Source organism: Ascaphus truei, chromosome 23 (genome assembly GCF_040206685.1).
Source record: "Ascaphus truei isolate aAscTru1 chromosome 23, aAscTru1.hap1, whole genome shotgun sequence".
In the NCBI taxonomy this organism is placed as follows: domain Eukaryota; kingdom Metazoa; phylum Chordata; class Amphibia; order Anura; family Ascaphidae; genus Ascaphus; species Ascaphus truei.
The window spans coordinates 7,927,875-7,952,072 of NC_134505.1; the positions used below are offsets into that span (position 1 = coordinate 7,927,875).

Genomic DNA, 24,198 nt, shown 5'->3' on the forward strand with positions numbered 1-24,198 from the left:
CTCCTAGGGGCAAAGTGTACTAATGGCAGTGACAGGGTTAAGGGATCAGTCTCTCCTAGGGGCAAAGTGTACTAATGGCAGTGACATGGTTAAGGGATCAGTCCCTCCTAGGGGCAAAGTGTACTAATGGCAGTGACATGGTTAAGGGGACAGTCCCTCCTAGGGGCAAAGTGTACTAATGGCAGTGACAGGGTTAAGGGATCAGTCTCTCCTAGGGGCAAAGTGTATTAATGGCAGTGACAGGGTTAAGGGGTCAGTCTCTCCTAGGGGCAAAGTGTACTAATGGCAGTGACATGGTTAAGGGGTCAGTCCCTCCTAGGGGCAAAGTGTACTAATGGCAGTGACATGGTTAAGGGGTCAGTCCCTCCTAGGGGCAAAGTGTACTAATGGCAGTGACATGGTTAAGGGGTCAGTCCCTCCTAGGGGCAAAGTGTATTAATGACAGTAACAGGGTTAAGGGGTCAGTCTCTCCTAGGGGCAAAGTGTATAATGGCAGTGACATGGTTAAGGGGTCAGTCTCTCCTAGGGGCAAAGTGTATAATGGCAGTGACATGGTTAAGGGGTCAGTCCCTCCTAGGGGCAAAGTGTACTAATGGCAGTGACATGGTTAAGGGGTCAGTCCCTCCTAGGGGCAAAGTGTATTAATGACAGTAACAGGGTTAAGGGGTCAGTCTCTCCTAGGGGCAAAGTGTATAATGGCAGTGACATGGTTAAGGGGTCAGTCTCTCCTAGGGGCACAGTGTACTAATGGCAGTGACATGGTTAAGGGGTCAGTCTCTCCTAGGGGCAAAGTGTAATAATGGCAGTGACATGGTTAAGGGGTCAGTCCCTCCTAGGGGCAAAGTGTACTAATGGCAGTGACATGGTTAAGGGGTCAGTCCCTCCTAGGGGCAAAGTGTATAATGGCAGTGACAGGGTTAAGGGGTCAGCCTCGCCTATGGGCAAAGTGTATAATGGCAGTGACATGGTTAAGGGGTCAGTCTCTCCTAGGTACAAAGTGTACTAATGGCTGTGACATGGTTAAGGGGTCAGTCTCTCCTAGGGGCAAAGTGTACTAATGGCAGTGACATGGTTAAGGGGTCAGTCTCTCCTAGGGGCAAAGTGTACTAATGGCAGTGACATGGTTAAGGGGTCAGTCTCTCCTAGGGGCAAAGTGTACTAATGGCAGTGACATGGTTAAGGGGTCAGTCTCTCCTAGGGGCAAAGTGTACTAATGGCAGTGACATGGTTAAGGGGTCAGTCCCTCCTAGGGGCAAAGTGTATAATGGCAGTGACAGGGTTAAGGGGTCAGCCTCTCCTATGGGCAAAGTGTATAATGGCAGTGACATGGTTAAGGGGTCAGTCTCTCCTAGGTACAAAGTGTACTAATGGCAGTGACATGGTTAAGGGGTCAGTCTCTCCTAGGGGCAAAGTGTACTAATGGCAGTGACATGGTTAAGGGGTCAGTCCCTCCTAGGGGCAAAGTGTACTAATGGCAGTGACATGGTTAAGGGGTCAGCCTCTCCTAGGGGCAAAGTGTACTAATGGCAGTGACATGGTTAAGGGGTCAATCCCTCCTAGGGGCAAAGTGTACTAATGGCAGTGACAGGGATAAAGGGTCAGTCTCTCCTAGGGGCAAAGTGTACTAATGGCAGTGACATGGTTAAGGGGTCAGTCCCACCTAGGGGCAAAGTGTACTAATGGCAGTGACATGGTTAAGGGGTTAGTCCCTCCTAGGGGCAAAGTGTACTAATGGCAGTGACATGGTTAAGGGGTCAGTCCCTCCTAGGGGCAAAGTGTACTAATGGTAGTGACAGGATTAAGGGGTCAGTCCCTCCTAGGAGCAAAGTGTACTAATGGCAGTGACATGGTTAAGGGGTCAGTCTCTCCTAGGGGCAAAGTGTACTAATGGCAGTGACATGGTTAAGGGGTCAGTCTCTCCTAGGGGCAAAGTGTACTAATGGCAGTGACATGGTTAAGGGGTCAGTCTCTCCTAGGTACAAAGTGTACTAATGGCAGTGACATGGTTAAGGGGTCAGTCTCTCCTAGGGGCAAAGTGTACTAATGGCAGTGACATGGTTAAGGGGTCAGTCTCTCCTAGGGGCAAAGTGTACTAATGGCAGTGACAGGGTTAAGGGGTCAGTCCCTCCTAGGGGCAAAGTGTATTAATGACAGTAACAGGGTTAAGGGGTCAGTCTCTCCTAGGGGCAAAGTGAACTAATGGCAGTGACAGGGTTAAGGGGTCAGTCTCTCCTAGGGGCAAAGTGTATAATGGCAGTGACATGGTTAAGGGGTCAGTCTCTCCTAGGGGCAAAGTGTATAATGGCAGTGACATGGTTAAGGGGTCAGTCTCTCCTAGGGGCAAAGTGTAATAATGGCAGTGACATGGTTAAGGGGTCAGTCCCTCCTAGGGGCAAAGTGTACTAATGGCAGTGACATGGTTAAGGGGTCAGTCCCTCCTAGGGGCAAAGTGTATAATGGCAGTGACAGGGTTAAGGGGTCAGCCTCGCCTATGGGCAAAGTGTATAATGGCAGTGACATGGTTAAGGGGTCAGTCTCTCCTAGGTACAAAGTGTACTAATGGCAGTGACATGGTTAAGGGGTCAGTCTCTCCTAGGGGCAAAGTGTACTAATGGCAGTGACATGGTTAAGGGGTCAGTCTCTCCTAGGGGCAAAGTGTACTAATGGCAGTGACATGGTTAAGGGGTCAGTCTCTCCTAGGGGCAAAGTGTACTAATGGCAGTGACATGGTTAAGGGGTCAGTCCCTCCTAGGGGCAAAGTGTATAATGGCAGTGACAGGGTTAAGGGGTCAGCCTCTCCTATGGGCAAAGTGTATAATGGCAGTGACATGGTTAAGGGGTCAGTCTCTCCTAGGTACAAAGTGTACTAATGGCAGTGACATGGTTAAGGGGTCAGTCTCTCCTAGGGGCAAAGTGTACTAATGGCAGTGACATGGTTAAGGGGTCAGTCCCTCCTAGGGGCAAAGTGTACTAATGGCAGTGACATGGTTAAGGGGTCAGCCTCTCCTAGGGGCAAAGTGTACTAATGGCAGTGACATGGTTAAGGGGTCAGTCCCTCCTAGGGGCAAAGTGTACTAATGGCAGTGACAGGGATAAAGGGTCAGTCTCTCCTAGGGGCAAAGTGTACTAATGGCAGTGACATGGTTAAGGGGTCAGTCCCACCTAGGGGCAAAGTGTACTAATGGCAGTGACATGGTTAAGGGGTTAGTCCCTCCTAGGGGCAAAGTGTACTAATGGCAGTGACATGGTTAAGGGGTCAGTCCCTCCTAGGGGCAAAGTGTACTAATGGTAGTGACAGGATTAAGGGGTCAGTCCCTCCTAGGAGCAAAGTGTACTAATGGCAGTGACATGGTTAAGGGGTCAGTCTCTCCTAGGGGCAAAGTGTACTAATGGCAGTGACATGGTTAAGGGGTCAGTCTCTCCTAGGGGCAAAGTGTACTAATGGCAGTGACATGGTTAAGGGGTCAGTCCCTCCTAGGGGCAAAGTGTACTAATGGCAGTGACAGGGTTAAGGGATCAGTCTCTCCTAGGGGCAAAGTGTACTAATGGCAGTGACATGGTTAAGGGGTTAGTCTCTCCTAGGGGCAAAGTGTACTAATGGCAGTGACATGGTTAAGGGGTCAGTCTCTCCTAGGGGCAAAGTGTACTAATGGCAGTGACAGGGTTAAGGGATCAGTCTCTCCTAGGGGCAAAGTGTACTAATGGCAGTGACATGGTTAAGGGATCAGTCCCTCCTAGGGGCAAAGTGTACTAATGGCAGTGACAGGGTTAAGGGATCAGTCTCTCCTAGGGGCAAAGTGTACTAATGGCAGTGACATGGTTAAGGGATCAGTCTCTCCTAGGGGCAAAGTGTACTAATGGCAGTGACATGGTTAAGGGATCAGTCTCTCCTAGGGGCAAAGTGTACTAATGGCAGTGACAGGGTTAAGGGATCAGTCTCTCCTAGGGGCAAAGTGTACTAATGGCAGTGACATGGTTAAGGGATCAGTCCCTCCTAGGGGCAAAGTGTACTAATGGCAGTGACATGGTTAAGGGGACAGTCCCTCCTAGGGGCAAAGTGTACTAATGGCAGTGACAGGGTTAAGGGATCAGTCTCTCCTAGGGGCAAAGTGTACTAATGGCAGTGACAGGGTTAAGGGGTCAGTCTCTCCTAGGGGCAAAGTGTACTAATGGCAGTGACATGGTTAAGGGATCAGTCCCTCCTAGGGGCAAAGTGTACTAATGGCAGTGACATGGTTAAGGGGTCAGTCCCACCTAGGGGCAAAGTGTACTAATGGCAGTGACATGGTTAAGGGGTTAGTCCCTCCTAGGGGCAAAGTGTACTAATGGCAGTGACATGGTTAAGGGGTCAGTCCCTCCTAGGGGCAAAGTGTACTAATGGTAGTGACAGGATTAAGGGGTCAGTCCCTCCTAGGAGTAAAGTGTACTAATGGCAGTGACATGGTTAAGGGGTCAGTCTCTCCTAGGGGCAAAGTGTACTAATGGCAGTGACATGGTTAAGGGGTCAGTCTCTCCTAGGGGCAAAGTGTACTAATGGCAGTGACATGGTTAAGGGGTCAGTCCCTCCTAGGGGCAAAGTGTACTAATGGCAGTGACAGGGTTAAGGGATCAGTCTCTCCTAGGGGCAAAGTGTACTAATGGCAGTGACATGGTTAAGGGGTTAGTCTCTCCTAGGGGCAAAGTGTACTAATGGCAGTGACATGGTTAAGGGGTCAGTCTCTCCTAGGGGCAAAGTGTACTAATGGCAGTGACAGGGTTAAGGGATCAGTCTCTCCTAGGGGCAAAGTGTACTAATGGCAGTGACATGGTTAAGGGATCAGTCCCTCCTAGGGGCAAAGTGTACTAATGGCAGTGACAGGGTTAAGGGATCAGTCTCTCCTAGGGGCAAAGTGTACTAATGGCAGTGACATGGTTAAGGGATCAGTCTCTCCTAGGGGCAAAGTGTACTAATGGCAGTGACATGGTTAAGGGATCAGTCTCTCCTAGGGGCAAAGTGTACTAATGGCAGTGACAGGGTTAAGGGATCAGTCTCTCCTAGGGGCAAAGTGTACTAATGGCAGTGACATGGTTAAGGGATCAGTACCTCCTAGGGGCAAAGTGTACTAATGGCAGTGACATGGTTAAGGGGACAGTCCCTCCTAGGGGCAAAGTGTACTAATGGCAGTGACAGGGTTAAGGGATCAGTCTCTCCTAGGGGCAAAGTGTACTAATGGCAGTGACAGGGTTAAGGGGTCAGTCTCTCCTAGGGGCAAAGTGTACTAATGGCAGTGACATGGTCAAGGGATCAGTCTCTCCTAGGGGCAAAGTGTACTAATGGCAGTGACATGGTTAAGGGATCAGTCTCTCCTAGGGGCAAAGTGTACTAATGGCAGTGACAGGGTTAAGGGATCAGTCTCTCCTAGGGGCAAAGTGTACTAATGGCAGTGACATGGTTAAGGGATCAGTCCCTCCTAGGGGCAAAGTGTACTAATGGCAGTGACATGGTTAAGGGGACAGTCCCTCCTAGGGGCAAAGTGTACTAATGGCAGTGACAGGGTTAAGGGATCAGTCTCTCCTAGGGGCAAAGTGTACTAATGGCAGTGACATGGTTAAGGGGTCAGTCTCTCCTAGGGGCAAAGTGTACTAATGGCAGTGACATGGTTAAGGGGTCAGTCCCTCCTAGGGGCAAAGTGTACTAATGGCAGTGACAGGGTTAAGGGATCAGTCTCTCCTAGGGGCAAAGTGTACTAATGGCAGTGACATGGTTAAGGGATCAGTCTCTCCTAGGGGCAAAGTGTACTAATGGCAGTGACATGGTTAAGGGATCAGTCTCTCCTAGGGGCAAAGTGTACTAATGGCAGTGACAGGGTTAAGGGATCAGTCTCTCCTAGGGGCAAAGTGTACTAATGGCAGTGACATGGTTAAGGGATCAGTCCCTCCTAGGGGCAAAGTGTACTAATGGCAGTGACATGGTTAAGGGGACAGTCCCTCCTAGGGGCAAAGTGTACTAATGGCAGTGACAGGGTTAAGGGATCAGTCTCTCCTAGGGGCAAAGTGTACTAATGGCAGTGACAGGGTTAAGGGGTCAGTCTCTCCTAGGGGCAAAGTGTACTAGTGGCAGTGACATGGTTAAGGGGTCAGTCTCTCCTAGGGGCAAAGTGTACTAATGGCAGTGACATGGTTAAGGGGTCAGTCCCTCCTAGGGGCAAAGTGTATTAATGACAGTAACAGGGTTAAGGGGTCAGCCTCTCCTAGGGGCAAAGTGTATAATGGCAGTGAGATGGTTAAGGGGTCAGTCTCTCCTAGGGGCAAAGTGTACTAATGGCAGTGACATGGTTAAGGGGTCAGTCCCTCCTAGGGGCAAAGTGTACTAATGGCAGTGACATGGTTAAGGGGTCAGTCCCTCCTAGGGGCAAAGTGTATAATGGCAGTGACATGGTTAAGGGGTCAGTCTCTCCTAGGTACAAAGTGTACTAATGGCAGTGACATGGTTAAGGGGTCAGTCTCTCCTAGGGGCAAAGTGTACTAATGGCAGTGACATGGTTAAGGGGTCAGTCTCTCCTAGGGACAAAGTGTACTAATGGCAGTGACATGGTTAAGGGGTCAGTCCCTCCTAGGGACAAAGTGTACTAATGGCAGTGACATGGTTAAGGGGTCAGTCTCTCCTAGGGGCAAAGTGTACTAATGGCAGTGACATGGTTAAGGGGTCAGTCCCTCCTAGGGGCAAAGTGTATAATGGCAGTGACAGGGTTAAGGGGTCAGCCTCTCCTATGGGCAAAGTGTATAATGGCAGTGACATGGTTAAGGGGTCAGTCTCTCCTAGGTACAAAGTGTACTAATGGCAGTGACATGGTTAAGGGGTCAGTCTCTCCTAGGGGCAAAGTGTACTAATGGCAGTGACATGGTTAAGGGGTCAGTCCCTCCTAGGGGCAAAGTGTACTAATGGCAGTGACATGGTTAAGGGATCAGCCTCACCTAGGGGCAAAGTGTACTAATGGCAGTGACATGGTTAAGGGGTCAGTCCCTCCTAGGGGCAAAGTGTACTAATGGCAGTGACAGGGATAAGGGGTCAGTCTCTCCTAGGGGCAAAGTGTACTAATGGCAGTGACATGGTTAAGGGGTCAGTCCCACCTAGGGGCAAAGTGTACTAATGGCAGTGACATGGTTAAGGGGTTAGTCCCTCCTAGGGGCAAAGTGTACTAATGGCAGTGACATGGTTAAGGGGTCAGTCCCTCCTAGGGGCAAAGTGTACTAATGGTAGTGACAGGATTAAGGGGTCAGTCCCTCCTAGGAGCAAAGTGTACTAATGGCAGTGACATGTTTAAGGGGTCAGTCTCTCCTAGGGGCAAAGTGTACTAATGGCAGTGACATGGTTAAGGGGTCAGTCTCTCCTAGGGGCAAAGTGTACTAATGGCAGTGACATGGTTAAGGGGTCAGTCCCTCCTAGGGGCAAAGTGTACTAATGGCAGTGACAGGATTAAGGGGTCAGTGTCTCCTAGGGGCAAAGTGTACTAATGGCAGTGACATGGTTAAGGGGTCAGTCCCTCCTAGGGGCAAAGTGTATAATGGCAGTGACAGGGTTAAGGGGTCAGCCTCTCCTAGGGGCAAAGTGTATAATGGCAGTGAGATGGTTAAGGGGTCAGTCTCTCCTAGGGGCAAAGTGTACTAATGGCAGTGACATGGTTAAGGGGTCAGTCTCTCCTAGGGGCAAAGTGTACTAATGGCAGTGACATGGTTAAGGGGTCAGTCCCTCCTAGGGGCAAAGTGTACTAATGGCAGTGACAGGGTTAAGGGATCAGTCTCTCCTAGGGGCAAAGTGTACTAATGGCAGTGACATGGTTAAGGGATCAGTCTCTCCTAGGGGCAAAGTGTACTAATGGCAGTGACATGGTTAAGGGATCAGTCTCTCCTAGGGGCAAAGTGTACTAATGGCAGTGACAGGGTTAAGGGATCAGTCTCTCCTAGGGGCAAAGTGTACTAATGGCAGTGACATGGTTAAGGGATCAGTCCCTCCTAGGGGCAAAGTGTACTAATGGCAGTGACATGGTTAAGGGGACAGTCCCTCCTAGGGGCAAAGTGTACTAATGGCAGTGACAGGGTTAAGGGATCAGTCTCTCCTAGGGGCAAAGTGTACTAATGGCAGTGACAGGGTTAAGGGGTCAGTCTCTCCTAGGGGCAAAGTGTACTAATGGCAGTGACATGGTTAAGGGGTCAGTCCCTCCTAGGGGCAAAGTGTACTAATGGCAGTGACATGGTTAAGGGGTCAGTCCCTCCTAGGGGCAAAGTGTATAATGGCAGTGACATGGTTAAGGGGTCAGTCTCTCCTAGGTACAAAGTGTACTAATGGCAGTGACATGGTTAAGGGGTCAGTCTCTCCTAGGGGCAAAGTGTACTAATGGCAGTGACATGGTTAAGGGGTCAGTCTCTCCTAGGGACAAAGTGTACTAATGGCAGTGACATGGTTAAGGGGTCAGTCTCTCCTAGGGGCAAAGTGTACTAATGGCAGTGACATGGTTAAGGGGTCAGTCCCTCCTAGGGGCAAAGTGTATAATGGCAGTGACAGGGTTAAGGGGTCAGCCTCTCCTATGGGCAAAGTGTATAATGGCAGTGACATGGTTAAGGGGTCAGTCTCTCCTAGGTACAAAGTGTACTAATGGCAGTGACATGGTTAAGGGGTCAGTCTCTCCTAGGGGCAAAGTGTACTAATGGCAGTGACATGGTTAAGGGGTCAGTCCCTCCTAGGGGCAAAGTGTACTAATGGCAGTGACATGGTTAAGGGATCAGCCTCACCTAGGGGCAAAGTGTACTAATGGCAGTGACATGGTTAAGGGGTCAGTCCCTCCTAGGGGCAAAGTGTACTAATGGCAGTGACAGGGATAAGGGGTCAGTCTCTCCTAGGGGCAAAGTGTACTAATGGCAGTGACATGGTTAAGGGGTCAGTCCCACCTAGGGGCAAAGTGTACTAATGGCAGTGACATGGTTAAGGGGTTAGTCCCTCCTAGGGGCAAAGTGTACTAATGGCAGTGACATGGTTAAGGGGTCAGTCCCTCCTAGGGGCAAAGTGTACTAATGGTAGTGACAGGATTAAGGGGTCAGTCCCTCCTAGGAGCAAAGTGTACTAATGGCAGTGACATGTTTAAGGGGTCAGTCTCTCCTAGGGGCAAAGTGTACTAATGGCAGTGACATGGTTAAGGGGTCAGTCTCTCCTAGGGGCAAAGTGTACTAATGGCAGTGACATGGTTAAGGGGTCAGTCCCTCCTAGGGGCAAAGTGTACTAATGGCAGTGACAGGATTAAGGGGTCAGTGTCTCCTAGGGGCAAAGTGTACTAATGGCAGTGACATGGTTAAGGGGTCAGTCCCTCCTAGGGGCAAAGTGTACTAATGGCAGTGACATGGTTAAGGGGTCAGTCCCTCCTAGGGGCAAAGTGTATAATGGCAGTGACAGGGTTAAGGGGTCAGCCTCTCCTGTGGGCAAAGTGTATAATGGCAGTGACATGGTTAAGGGGTCAGTCTCTCCTAGGTACAAAGTGTACTAATGGCAGTGACATGGTTAAGGGGTCAGTCTCTCCTAGGGGCAAAGTGTACTAATGGCAGTGACATGGTTAAGGGGTCAGTCCCTCCTAGGGGCAAAGTGTACTAATGGCAGTGACATGGTTAAGGGGTCAGCCTCTCCTAGGGGCAAAGTGTACTAATGGCAGTGACATGGTTAAGGGGTCAGTCCCTCCTAGGGGCAAAGTGTACTAATGGCAGTGACAGGGATAAGGGGTCAGTCTCTCCTAGGGGCAAAGTGTACTAATGGCAGTGACATGGTTAAGGGGTCAGTCCCACCTAGGGGCAAAGTGTACTAATGGCAGTGACATGGTTAAGGGGTTAGTCGCTCCTAGGGGCAAAGTGTACTAATGGCAGTGACATGGTTAAGGGGTCAGTCCCTCCTAGGGGCAAAGTGTACTAATGGCAGTGACATGGTTAAGGGGTCAGTCCCTCCTAGGGGCAAAGTGTACTAATGGCAGTGACATGGTTAAGGGGTCAGTCCCTCCTAGGGGCAAAGTGTACTAATGGCAGTGACAGGGTTAAGGGGTCAGTGTCTCCTAGGGGCAAAGTGTACTAATGGCAGTGACATGGTTAAGGGGTCAGTCTCTCCTAGGGGCAAAGTGTACTAATGGCAGTGACAGGGTTAAGGGGTCAGTCTCTCCTAGGGGCAAAGTGTACTAATGGCAGTGACATGGTTAAGGGGTCAGTCTCTCCTAGGGGCAAAGTGTACTAATGGCAGTGCATGGTTAAGGGATCAGTCCCTCCCAGGGGCAAAGTGTACTAATGGAAGTGACATGGTTAAGGGATCAGTCTCTCCTAGGGGCAAAGTGTACTAATGGCAGTGACATGGTTAAGGGGTCAGTCTCTCCTAGGGGCAAAGTGTACTAATGGCAGTGACAGGGTTAAGGGGTCAGTCTCTCCTAGGGGCAAAGTGTACTAATGGCAGTGACATGGTTAAGGGGTCAGTCTCTCCTAGGGGCAAAGTGTACTAATGGCAGTGCATGGTTAAGGGATCAGTCCCTCCCAGGGGCAAAGTGTACTAATGGAAGTGACATGGTTAAGGGGTCAGTCCCTCCTAGGGGCAAAGTGTACTAATGGCAGTGACATGGTTAAGGGGTCAGTCCCTCCTAGGGGCAAAGTGTACTAATGGCAGTGACAGGGTTAAGGGGTCAGTGTCTCCTAGGGGCAAAGTGTACTAATGGCAGTGACATGGTTAAGGGGTCAGTCTCTCCTAGGGGCAAAGTGTACTAATGGCAGTGACAGGGTTAAGGGGTCAGTCTCTCCTAGGGGCAAAGTGTACTAATGGCAGTGACATGGTTAAGGGGTCAGTCTCTCCTAGGGGCAAAGTGTACTAATGGCAGTGCATGGTTAAGGGATCAGTCCCTCCCAGGGGCAAAGTGTACTAATGGCAGTGACATGGTTAAGGGGTCAGTCTCTCCTAGGGGCAAAGTGTACTAATGGCAGTGACAGGGTTAAGGGGTCAGTCTCTCCTAGGGGCAACGTGTACTAATGGCAGTGACAGGGTTAAGGGGTCAGTCTTGGGAGGGGTTTGATCTCCGGCTGCTCTCTTGTCTCTGATGTCTCTGTCTGTTCACTGGCAAAACCTCCCCTCTTTTCCCCTTATCTTTTTTGCCTCTCTGATAAGAATATGGTGGGATAAAGGGAAAGAAACAATAGACAAAGACCCCCCCCCCCCCTCCCTCATTCAGATGTCCCCAGAGAAAAATAAATCCTCCTTAATTTCCAAAGAAGCTAAAGCCGCAAATTCTTCCCTTTTAGACACAGTTACATTTGTGTAAGGCCTGGGACCCGCTGCGCTCGTTGGCGCGGGCGGCCACACGCGAGTTCCCCACCAGCAGGGGAATCCCCACCGAGCCGGTCCCGGTCCCCACTGGCGGCACAGCTCGCTACACGCTGTGGCGCGTCAGCCGCTAGGAGACACAACAGAATGGTGTTTCCTAGCGTTGACGCGTCACGTGGTGTGGCTGTGAGCCAATGGGGAGGGGAGGCTTCGGGAGGAGGAGAGGCTTCGGGGAGCGGGGAGGAGTGTGGAGTGAAAGCGTGAGTGCCTGTCTGTGTGTGTGTATGTGTGTGCCTGAGTGCGTGAGTGCCTGTGTGCGCGCGTGTGTGTGTGTGTGTGTGTGTGTGTGTGTGTGCCTGCGTGTGTGTGTTTTACTTACCTGCAGCCCGTGGAGGGAGGGGGGGGAGAGTAGCGTGTCCCTCCGCTCAAGCCACGCCCCCCCTCCCTGTCAAACCTCCCACTCCCGCCCACCTCCCGCTCCCTACAGACCGCATATCGCGGTCTGTGTATGTCAGCGCCCCGCCTGTCTGCAGCGCGGGCGCGCTGACTCTGGGAGCGGGGCCTTAGCCTAAGGATTGTGTGTGGATTTCCCAGAATCCCTGGCTGCAGTGGAGGCAGTGTGCTCTAAGAGATAATGGGGAAGGGCGGTAAGCCCTGTTGTTGCCGTGTGAATGTGCTCACGCCGGCGGGATTTGCATTGGCCGGACGCTGCGCGGTGGAGGGGGTCTTTGTCACTTTTGTACTCGCCCTAACTTACTTAAGGGGCGGTGGAAACCTATCCCAGCTTCACATTGTAAAGTCAGTATAAGTATCCTCACACTGAAAAAAAAGCTGTCTGTGAGAAGGGTTGCGGGCTTTGCACTTCTTTGGCCCAACCCAGACTGTGCTGAAAAAGCTGTGTAATGCTACGGTCTGTGCGCTGCGCATGCAGCTCCAATCCCCGGTCTGCAGGAGGAAGGGGGGGGCGCAGTCATGACATCACTCGGCAGGTTTGCCCTCATTGGCTGAACCGCCGGGGGGCGTGGCCACCGTACTCGTCGACCGTATTGAGCACAGTTTTTCTGTCTTCAGGAATAACCGCGGCCGCCCTTGTAGTGGGCCCGACCCCATTGAGGGGCCCTCTTGTCCCCGCAGCGGGGACCTGGCCTAATGCGGCAGGCAGAAGCGTATAGGGGGTTCCCATGTTAAAAATGGACAAGCAGCAAAGAGTGGCTCACTGCGAGCACTCCTTTGCGCGTCGTTACCCAGAATCCCTTGTTGCCGGGTTTGCTAAGAGATAATGGGGATGGGCAGACGTGTCTGAGACGTGTGCTCACAACGTGATATTCTCATGTTACAATAATTTCCCGTCAGCACTGAGGGATGGCACCTTTTGGGTCGGACACTGGTGCTTAGAGTAGCCTGACCAGGTCATGACCTGCTGAGCCTCACACTGCTCCTGCTCCTCCTTACCACCCAAACTCCCCTTTAATTAGACACTGACATGGTAAGTTGGGTACGACTGGCCACCGCCGTGTATTTCTCCGCCATCAACTTGAAGACTGGGCCAAAGAGACACCCTACCAAGCCATCAATGGCTCACCGTGGCTCGGTGAGCCTAGAAAGAACCCCATCAGGCTGTTTTAGGAGGTCACCCCCAAGCCCGAACCTGAGACTACCTCCCCCACTCCACCAATGTTGGCCAACCATCCATTAATCTCCGTGACCAGTCCAACCACCTCCAGCTGTGATATATGTTGTATATACTATGTGTGATCGATACCAAACAAAACATAATGCGTAGTGGGTGGGATGGGTTCCTGCTGGTCGTCTTGCCGGCAAGAAAGGACAGAGGTATGACCCTACATGCCCTCCCTGTTGGATCATAACCCCTCTTCCAAGTCCACCTTCATCACCCATACCTCACTTCCCCCAAACCCATGCCAAACCAGAGAGGAAGATGGGGCTTAGTCATGTTATTTGGTTCATCCCTCACACGTCTCTGCACTGGCGCTGATGGTCCTTCTCCACCTCTAGGTTCTTTCCCTGGGGGCGGACGTGTTGCCAGAATACAAGCTGCAGGCTCCGCGGATTCACAGATGGACCATCCTCCATTACAGCCCGTTCAAAGCGGTGTGGGACTGGCTGATCCTCCTGCTGGTCATCTACACGGCCATCTTCACCCCTTACTCAGCCGCCTTCCTGCTGAACGACCAGGAGGAGGAGAGGAACTGGGAGTGTGGCTACTCCTGCAACCCGCTCAACATCGTGGACCTGATCGTGGACATCATGTTCATCGTGGACATCATCATTAACTTCCGCACCACCTACGTCAACGCCAACGACGAGGTGGTCAGCCACCCGGCCAAGATCGCCATTCACTACTTCAAAGGCTGGTTCCTTATAGATATGGTGGCCGCCATACCCTTCGACCTGCTCATCTACAGGACGGGCTCGGATGAGGTGAGCGCCCTGCGTGGATGTTCGGATGCCACACCGGAGGTGGATGCACTAATGTCAGACTCCCACCCCAGAGACAGCTACACTAATGTCAGACTCTCACCCCAGAGACGCTGCACTAATGTCAGGATCCCACCCCAGAGACGCTGCACTAATGTCAGGATCCCACCCCAGAGGCGGCTGCACTAATGTCAGGATCCCACCCCAGAGGCGGCTGCACTAATGTCAGGAACCCACCCCAGAGGCGGCTGCACTAATGTCAGGATCCCACCCCAGAGGCGGCTGCACTAATGTCAGGATCCCACCCCAGAGGCGGCTGCACTAATGTCAGGATCCCACCCCAGAGGCGGCTGCACTAATGTCAGGATCCCACCCCAGAGACGCTGCACTAATGTCAGGCTCCCACCCCAGAGGCGGCTGCACTAATGTCAGGCTCCCACCCCAGAGACGCTGCACTAATGTCAGGCTCCCACCCCAGAGACGCTGCACTAATGTCAGGATCCCACCCCAGAGACGCTGCACTAATGTCAGGATCCCACCCCAGAGGCGGCTGCCCTAATGTCAGGATCCCACCCCAGTGGCGGCTGCACTAATGTCAGGAACCCACCCCAGAGGCGGCTGCACTAATGTCAGGCTCCCACCCCAGAGGCGGCTGCACTAATGTCAGGCTCCCACCCCAGAGGCGGCTGCACTAATGTCAGGCTCCCACCCCAGAGACGGCTGCACTAACGTCAGGATCCCACCCCAGAGGCGGCCGCACTAATGTCAGGATCCCACCCCAGTGACGGGTGCACTAATGTCAGGATCCCACCCCAGAGGCGGCTGCACTAATGTCAGGCTCCCACCCCAGAGGCGGCCGCACTAATGTCAGGCTCCCACCCCAGAGACGGCTGCACTAATGTCAGGCTCCCACCCCAGAGGCGGCTCACTAATGTCAGGCTTCCACACCAGAGGCAGCTGCACTAATGTCAGGATCCCACCCCAGAGGCGGCTGCACTAATGTCAGGATCCCGCCCCAGAGACGGCTGCACTAATGTCAGGATCCCACCCCAGAGGCGGCTGCACTAATGTCATTATCCCACCCCAGAGACGGCTACACTAATGTCAGGATCCCGCCCCAGAGACGACTGCACTAATGTGTCCGTCTCTGGGGTGGGATCCTTACATTAGCGTGGGGTGAAGAAGCTTCCAGGCAAGTGACTCCCGTCCCAAGGTCCTCTGTAAACATGTCCAGTACTACATGCTAAGACCATGTTACCAATAACGCGTGTGTGCTTCTGGACTCAGTGAGAGATGTAGCCGTGATAACTGGCAGTGTAAGAGGGGTTCTAGCGGCCTCTTCCTCCTCTTCATCGCTGAGTGGTCTCCAAGTGCTCCACCTCCTCCGCTCATCACCTGTGCCTGGACAGCACGGGCAACAGAAGAGATGTTAAAGTCACCCCTAACCAGCTTGGTCCTTCGTCAGATCTGTCATCAATCTCCCAGTTGCGTAGGAAAATGGAGTGGACTACGTGTGCCAAGTGGTCCTCATTCGCCGTCAAATTATACATTACTACGCTCTAGTAGCTGTCGGTTCCGAGTGCCCGGATTGGGTCCAATAGGTCCACCTGTATAGTTTCAAGTATTGTATAAAGAATGGCGCGGCTCCATTACCTCAGTTGATCTTCTCTTTGTTTGTCCAGACCACGACGCTGATCGGTCTCCTGAAGACGGCGCGGCTGCTGCGCTTGGTGCGGGTGGCGCGGAAGCTGGACCGCTACTCCGAGTACGGGGCGGCGGTGCTGTTCCTGCTCATGTGCACCTTTGCGCTCATCGCCCACTGGCTGGCCTGCATCTGGTACGCCATCGGCAACGTGGAGCGGCCCTACATGGAGCACAAGATTGGCTGGCTGGACAACCTGGCCGACCAGATCGGCAAGAGTTACAACGACACCGACCAGGGCTCGGGGCCTTCCCTCAAAGACAAGTACGTGACCGCCCTCTACTTCACCTTCAGCAGCCTGACCAGCGTGGGCTTCGGAAACGTGTCTCCCAACACCAACTCGGAGAAGGTCTTCTCCATCTGCGTCATGCTGATTGGATGTGAGTCCCCGGAGGGGTGGGGTGGGGGAATGGGAAGAAGGGGAAGCAGGAGTGGCTGGAGATGACCTTGTGTAAGCAGGAGTGGTCATCTCCAGGAGATGGCATGTGTAAGCAGGAGTGGCTGGAAATGACCTTGTAGGCTGTGGTGGCTTGAAATAATACAACGTGATTGGTTTGAAAAACATTAACAAGGGCTGTGATTGGCTAGAAATAATGTCGTTACCTATCAGTGGGAAACAATAAATGATTAGGCTGGGATTGGCTGCAAATAGTCGAGTTATATGGAGCTATGGTTGGGTGTTTACCTCTAAGGTACCAGCATTTGGCTGAGGCGAACCAATTATTAACTTTGCCCTATGAAGTCACCCGATTGACTCACATTTAGGTACAGTAGTTACACCGCGGCCATCTTGAAAGAGGGCAAATCCCTTCTTCATAAATACCGTTTCTTGAGACGCTAAGGAGAGAATGGGATGGGGTACTCCATATGTAATACCAACCCCCGCACCGCCCCTCGATTCAGACAAACTTAATACAACAAAAAACAAACAAAGATGCCCAAAGCTACTTCCAACGTGACAAAAATACACAGTGCAAATACCTATATATTCTCTTGAAAAAGGCTCATTTAGTTTAACCCTTTGGCCAAAGCGTCTTAAGCCTGCTGCCACTTTCAAGGCATGACCGTTAGCAGGTCCTAGCACTACCTGAGTTAAAGTTCTTATTTACCTGTATAATTACAGGAAGAATGATCACATTGGATCTGCCGTAACCCGGCAAAATGAACCAGACCTGCCAACTTGGGATGTGGGGAGGGGCAAGCTTAAACCTTGGGGGGGAGGGGCCAAGCCTCCCAAAAATAGCTGAGAGCAGCTGCACATAGTTAATAAACACACAGATACCCAACAAGCTCTGAGAAACCCCAAACATTACCACATAATATATATATGTATATAAGTGTCAAAAGGAGTGCTAGTGGGTGTGTGTGTGTGTGTGTGTGTGGGTGTGTGTGTGTGTGTGTATATGTGTGTGTGTGTGTGTGTGTGTCAAAAGGAGTGCTAGTGGGTGTGGCTAAATGTATACAACAAAAAAACAAAGACGTCCAAAGCTACTTCCAATGTGACAAAAATACACAGTGCAATATATATATATTTTCTTGAAAAAGTACTTAATTCAAATTCAGACACTTAGTAGGTTCAGTGGATGCTGTGATTGGCTTGTTTCACATGACCTCTAACCCCGCTTTCCTCCAGCTCTCATGTACGCCAGCATCTTCGGCAACGTCTCGGCCATAATCCAGCGCCTGTACTCGGGCACGGCGCGCTACCACACCCAGATGCTGCGCGTCAAAGAGTTCATCCGCTTCCACCAGATCCCCAACCCCCTGCGGCAGCGGCTGGAGGAATATTTCCAGCACGCCTGGTCCTACACCAACGGCATCGACATGAACGCGGTGAGTGCACCGTCCCGGGCGCCAAAACACTCCGCCCCACCAGGAGAGCAGCTTGTGGTCACAGGGGCTTTAACGAAACAGCAGCAGTGCTATGTCGGACTTCAAAAGATTTGACATTTATTTATCATTAGGGAAAAGATTTAGTTTAAAAAGAAATTTTAATATTTAGAAGGAACCCCAACCCTCTCTAATAGCGAGTCTGAGATCAGATGCATTGTAAGGAACCCCAACCCTCTCTAATAGCGCGTCTGAGATCAGATGCATTGTAAAGAATCCCAACCCTCTCTAATAGCGCGTCTGTGATCAGATGCATTGTAAGGAACCCCAACCCTCTCTAATAGCGCGTCTGAGATCAGATGCATTGTAAGGAACCCCGACCCTCTCTAATAGTGCGTCTGAGATCAGAGGCATTGTAAGGAACCCCAACCCTCTCTAATAGCGCGTCTGTGATCAGATGCATTGTAAGGAACCCCGACCCTCTCTAATAGCGCGTCTGAGATCAGATGCAGTGTAAGGAACCCCGACCCTCTCTAATAGCGCGTCTGAGATCAGAGGCATTGTAAGGAAGCCCGACCCTCTCTAATAGCGCGTCTGAGATCAGATGCATTGTAAGGAACCCCAACCCTCTCTAATAGCGCGTCTGAGATCAGAGGCATTGTAAGGAACCCCGACCCTCTCTAATAGCGCGTCTGAGATCAGATGCAGTGTAAGGAACCCCAACCCTCTCTAATAGCGCGTCTGAGATCAGATACATTGTAAGGAACCCCGACCCTCTCTAATAGCGCGTCTGAGATCTGAGGCATTGTAAGGAACCCCGACCCTCTCTAATAGTGCGTCTGAGATCAGATGCAGTGTAAGGAACCCCAACCTTCTCTAATAGCGCGTCTGAGATCAGAGGCATTGTAAGGAACCCCGACCCTCTCTAATAGCGCGTCTGAGATCTGAGGCATTGTAAGGAACCCCGACCCTCTCTAATAGCGCGTCTGAGATCAGAGGCATTGTAAGGAATCCCGACCCTCTCTAATAGCGCGTCTGAGATCAGAGGCATTGTAAGGAACCCCGACCCTCTCTAATAGCATGTCTGAGATCAGAGGCATTGTAAGGAACCCCAACCCTCTCTAATAGCGCGTCTGTGATCAGAGGCATTGTAAGGAACCCCGACCCTCTCTAATAGCACGTCTGAGATCTGAGGCATTGTAAGGAACCCCGACCCTCTCTAATAGCGCGTCTGAGATCAGAGGCATTGTAAGGAACCCCGACCCTCTCTAATAGCGCGTCTGAGATCAGAGGCATTGTAAGGAACCCCGACCCTCTCTAATAGCATGTCTGAGATCAGAGGCATTGTAAGGAACCCCCGACCCTCTCTAATAGCGCGTCTGAGATCAGATGCATTGTAAGGAACCCCAACGCTCTCTAATAGCGCGTCTGAGATCAGATACATTGTAAGGAACCCCAACCCTCTCTAATAGCGCGTCTGTGATCAGATACAGTGTAAGGATCCCCAACCCTCTCTAATAGCACGTCCGAGATCAGATGCATTGTAAGGAACCCCAACCCTCTCTAATAGCGCGTCTGAGATCAGATGCATTGTAAGGAACCCCGACCCTGTCTAATAGCGCGCCTGAGATCAGATGCCTTGTAAGGAACCCCGACCCTCTCTAATAGCGCGTCTGAGATCAGAGGCATTGTAAGGAACCCCGACCCTCTCTAATAGCATGTCTGAGATCAGAGGCATTGTAAGGAACCCCGACCCTCTCTAATAGCGCGTCTGAGATCAGATGCATTGTAAGGAACCCCAACGCTCTCTAATAGCGCGTCTGAGATCAGATACATTGTAAGGAACCCCAACCCTCTCTAATAGCGCGTCTGTGATCAGATACAGTGTAAGGATCCCCAACCCTCTCTAATAGCACGTCCGAGATCAGATGCATTGTAAGGAACCCCAACCCTCTCTAATAGCGCGTCTGAGATCAGATGCATTGTAAGGAACCCCGACCCTCTCTAATAGCGGGCCTGAGATCACATGCCTTGTCAGGAACACCGACCCTCTCTAATAGCGCGTCTGAGATCAGATGCATTGTAAGGAACCCCGACCCTCTCTAATAGCGCGTCTGAGATCAGATGCATTGTAGGGAACCCCGACCCTCTCTAATAGTGCGTCTGAGATCAGATGCATTGTAAGGAACCCCAACCCTCTCTAATAGCGCGTCCGAGATCAGATGCTTTGTAAGGAACCACAACCCTCTCTAATAGCGCGTCTGAGATCAGATGCATTGTAAGGAACCCCGACCCTCTCTAATAGCGCGTCTGAGATCAGAGGCATTGTAAGGAACCCCAACCCTCTCTAATAGCATGTTTGAGATCAGGGGCATTGTAAGGAACCCCGACCCTCTCTAATAGCGCGTCTGAGATCAGATGCATTGTAAGGAACCCCAACGCTCTCTAATAGCGCGTCTGAGATCAGATACATTGTAAGGAACCCCAACCCTCTCTAATAGCGCGTCTGAGATCAGATGCATTGTAAGGAATCCCGACCCTCTCTAATAGCGCGTCTGAGATCAGATGCATTGTAAGCAACCCCAACCCTCTCTAATAGCATGTTTGAGATCAGAGGCATAGTAAGGAACCCCGACCCTCTCTAATAGCGCGTCTGAGATCAGATGCATTGTAAGGAACCCCAACACTCTCTAATAGCGCGTCTGAGATCAGATACATTGTAAGGAACCCCAACCCTCTCTAATAGCGCGTCTGAGATCAGATGCATTGTAAGGAGCCCCAACCCTCTCTAATAGCGCGTCTGAGATCAGATGCATTGTAAGGAATCCCGACCCTCTCTAATAGCGCGTCTGAGATCTGATGCATTGTAAATTCTTCTGTTTTTGGTCCAGTTCTCAAATGACCTGAAGCTTGCAGAGAACCCTTTAGTTATGCCCGGGGAACCCAAGGCTTCCTAATAACCCCGGTTGAAAAACACTGTCCTAGAGTAACTCCCCCTAGAGTCACTCCCCAGTTTTTCAGCTGGGAAACTTTAGCTAATAACTCCCTAACATGTTCGCTCTCCACCAACTGTCTTCTACAACTGTGCACCCAAAACACAGGTCCTTCTGCGGTCATACATAGACTCCCCTCTCCGTGTAGATGTTTTCCATGGTTGGGTGTGTGTACTCGGGATCGCCTTATAGTGCAGCATGCCAGGGGACGTGTAGGGGCGGGGATCTGAGTTGGTGTTCTGACGTGTCCCCTCTCTCTCCATCAGGTTCTGAAGGGGTTCCCAGAGTGTCTCCAGGCCGACATCTGCCTGCACCTCAACCGCACACTGCTTCAACACTGCAAAGCCTTCCGAGGGGCCACCAAAGGCTGCCTCCGGGCGCTGGCCATGAAGTTCAAGACCACGCACGCCCCGCCCGGAGACACTCTCGTCCACTACGGAGATGTGTTGACCACCCTTTACTTCATCTCTCGCGGCTCCATCGAGATTCTCCGGGAAGACATTGTGGTGGCCATCCTGGGTACTTGCCGCTCCATAGATACTTCAGGCCCAGATCCACCGAGCCCCGTTAAGTCGTCTTCTTACCATAAATCTGTAACGGGTCGTCGGGGCTCCCCGAAGTTATCGCGAATCCAACACAGCTAATGAGAGGCGGAAAACGCCGGCCGTTGGTGATGTCATTAGCGTAGGCTTCCCGCCACGTGGAGTTGGCGCTGGCTTGCCTTGGCTTCAAACAATATGCCGTGAAGACGGTCTCACCCAAAGGCGCCATTACTATATAGGCGCTTAATTACAGTTCAAAAGCCAAGAAGGCCCCAGTGCTACATCCAACGGGACAAATGATGGAGTCACATAGTGTTCTGTTTATCTTCTCATAAGTATGGGTCATTTAGTTCAGTTCTTATCACGGTTTGGCCCATCAGTAGGTCCTAACTAGTGGTGTACCGAGTACCCGGAATTACCCGGCCTTACCCGGCACTTTTTCAGCTACCGGGACATTATACGTACACTGCGACTGAGAAGTGGGCCCGGCGTTGGGTAATGTCAGGGTAGCTGAAATGAAACAAATCACTTACCTGCAGCCAGCGACGGGAGACATCTATGAAGAGCAGCAGAGGTCCCGTGGCGGTGGCAGCATCCGAAGTGTCTCCAGCCGGCGCGGGAACAGCCGGAATCCATTACACCGCACAGCAGCAGGTAAGCAGTGTGAGCCGGGGAACCATGTGACCGGAGCAGGAGCGTTGCTCTTGGACAGCCGTCTGCCCAATGGGAACGCTCCTGCTCCGGTCACGTGGTTCCTCGGCTCACACTGCTTACCTGCTGCTGTGCGGTGTGCTGGATTCCTGCAGCTTTCGCGCCGGCTGGAGACACTTCGGATGCTGCCACCGCCACGGGACCTCTGCTGCTCTTCATAGATGTCGCCGCGGTCTTCCTCCACCCTGCAGGTAAGTGCCAACCGGGTACCCGTCCGAGTAGTACTATTGATTTTGGCCGGGTACCCGTTACCCTTTTTTTTTTTTATATATATATAAATCACTACCCCATACAACACTAGTCCTAACACATCTGTATGGCCCATCTGTATGTCCTAACACATCTGTATGGCCCATCTGTACGTCCTAACACATCTGTATGGCCCATCTGTACGTCCTAACACATCTGCATGGCCCATCTGTACGTCCTAACACATCTGCATGGCCCATCTGTACGTCCTAACACATCTGTATGGCCCATCTGTACGTCCTAACACATCTGTATGGCCCATCTGTACATCCTAACACATCTGTATGGCCCATCTGTATGTCCTAACACATCTGTATGGCCCATCTGTACGTCCTAACACATCTGTATGGCCCATCTGTAGGTCCTAACACATCTGTATGGCCCATCTGTACGTCCTAACACATCTGTATGGCCCATCTGAACGTCCTAACACATCTGCATGGCCCGTCTGTAGGTCCTAACACATCTGCATGGACCACCTGTACGTCCTAACACATCTGTATGGCCCACCTGTACGTCCTAACACATCTGTATGGCCCACCTGTACGTCCTAACACATCTGTATGGCCCATCTGTACGTACTAACACATCTGTATGGCCCATCTGTACGTCCTAACACATCTGTATGGCCCATCTGTAGGTCCTAACATGGCTCTGAAGGTCCTAAAACATCTGTATCACCCATTTATAGAACCTAACACAGTGGTAGGTCCAAACAAGGCATCTGTAGGTCCTAACACATCTGTATGGCCCACCTGTATGTCCTAACACAGCTTGGTAGGTCTTAACACTGTCATCTGTAGGTCCTAACACATCTGTATGGCCCATCTGTAGGTTCTAACACAACTTGGTAGGCCCTAACAAGGCCACCTGTAGGTCCTAACACATCTGTATGGCCCATCTGTAGGTTCTAACACATCTGTATGGCCCATCGGTAGGTCCTAACACATCTGTATGACCCATCTCTACGTCCTAACACATCTGTATGGCCCATCTGTAGGTCCTAACACATCTGTATGGCCCACCTGTAGGTCATTTCCCAGTGCTTAGCGAGAGCTGCCATTAAAAAGGTGGGAGGAGTGACCTTGAAATCAGGAGAGGAGCGGTCACTAACCTCCAAGTTGCCTTAACAACTGACATGTGCAAACACCCCCAGGGCCTGTGTGTGTGTTTAATTAAAGTTACAAGACGGGAGAGGGAAAGGACCATGTAAATAACGAGGTGTTTGTTAAATCAAACCTAACGGTGTGGGTCCTACACCCACCCAGAGTCTGTAAGGTCCCAATGACATGTCCCGGATGGGAGCAACGCCAAGCTTAACCATCACCTACGTAGCATCTCGTTAACCGTAACGCACCTCTGTGTTTAGGGTTAGGGGGATACATTATACAATGCCCCCGTACCCCCCATCCAAAAACAGGTCTTAACGCTGCGCGATTTCGCTTAGAAGATACCCGTTAGCACTATTCATAATTTTCCAGGCAGCAAAAGAAATCCGGAAGTAATGGCGACCACCCCTTTGGCTGAGCAACAAGACGTAGCCATTGGGCTCTTGAAACATTCTGCCCCGCTGCGTTTAATGTTTGGGGGAAGAGATTTCCCTCCCCACTCCCCCAACTGAACAAGGGACATCATGGGAGAGGAGAAGGGGTGTCATTGTTGCATCCTAAGGAGGGTCGACGGCCTTTGGTTGTCTGCATGGGGAACGAAGGAAACCTAGGCATGGGACGCTGTGCCTTTGCCGAGTGGCCACAGGGTTTAGGCGTTAAGGTTAGGAATATTATGGATAAGGGTTAGGATTGGGGTTAGGTGGTAAGGTTAGGAATATTAGGATTGGGGGTTAGGTGGTAAGGTTAGGAATATTAGGATTGGGGGTTATGGGTTAGGGTTAGATTGGGGTTAGGGGTTAAGGTTAGGATTGGGGATAAGGGTTAAGGTTAGATTGGGGGTTAGGGGTTAAGGTTAGATTAGGGTTAGGGGTTAGGGTTAGGGGTTAAGGTTAGATTGGGGTTAGGGGTTACGTTTAGGATTAGGGGTTAAAGTTAGATTGGGGGTTAAGGTTAGGATTGGGGGTTAGAGGTTAAGGTTAGGATTGGGGATTAGGGGTTAAGGTTAGATTGGGGATTAAGGGTTACGGTTAGGGTTTTTGGGTTGGGATAGGGGTTAAGGTTTGGATTGGGCGTTATGGGTTAAGGTTAGGATTGGGGGTTAGGGGTTAAGATTAGGATTTGGGGACAGGGGTTAAGGTTTGGGTTAGGGGTTAAGGTTAGGATTGGGGATTGGGGGTTAGGGGTTAAGGTTAGATTGGGGGTTAAGGTTAGGATTGGGGATTATGGGTTAAGGTTAGATTGGGGATTAGGGGTTACAGTTAGGATTGGGGGTTAGGATAGGGGTTAAGGTTAGGATTGGGGGTTAGGGGTT

At 51.4% G+C, this 24,198-nt stretch overlaps 1 protein-coding gene across 2 annotated transcripts in view; it reads left to right on the top strand.

The window, feature by feature from the left end:
- The window catches only part of KCNH6 (potassium voltage-gated channel subfamily H member 6), a 168,413-nt gene that overhangs the window by 120,784 nt on the left and 23,431 nt on the right, over window positions 1-24,198 (top strand). For both annotated transcript variants that reach the window (XM_075580399.1, XM_075580400.1), the window contains 4 exons: window positions 13,328-13,753; window positions 15,433-15,832; window positions 17,086-17,285; window positions 20,542-20,794. In XM_075580399.1, the coding sequence (XP_075436514.1) occupies window positions 13,328-13,753; window positions 15,433-15,832; window positions 17,086-17,285; window positions 20,542-20,794 (1,279 nt within the window). The remainder of the gene's footprint in view (window positions 1-13,327; window positions 13,754-15,432; window positions 15,833-17,085; window positions 17,286-20,541; window positions 20,795-24,198) is intronic.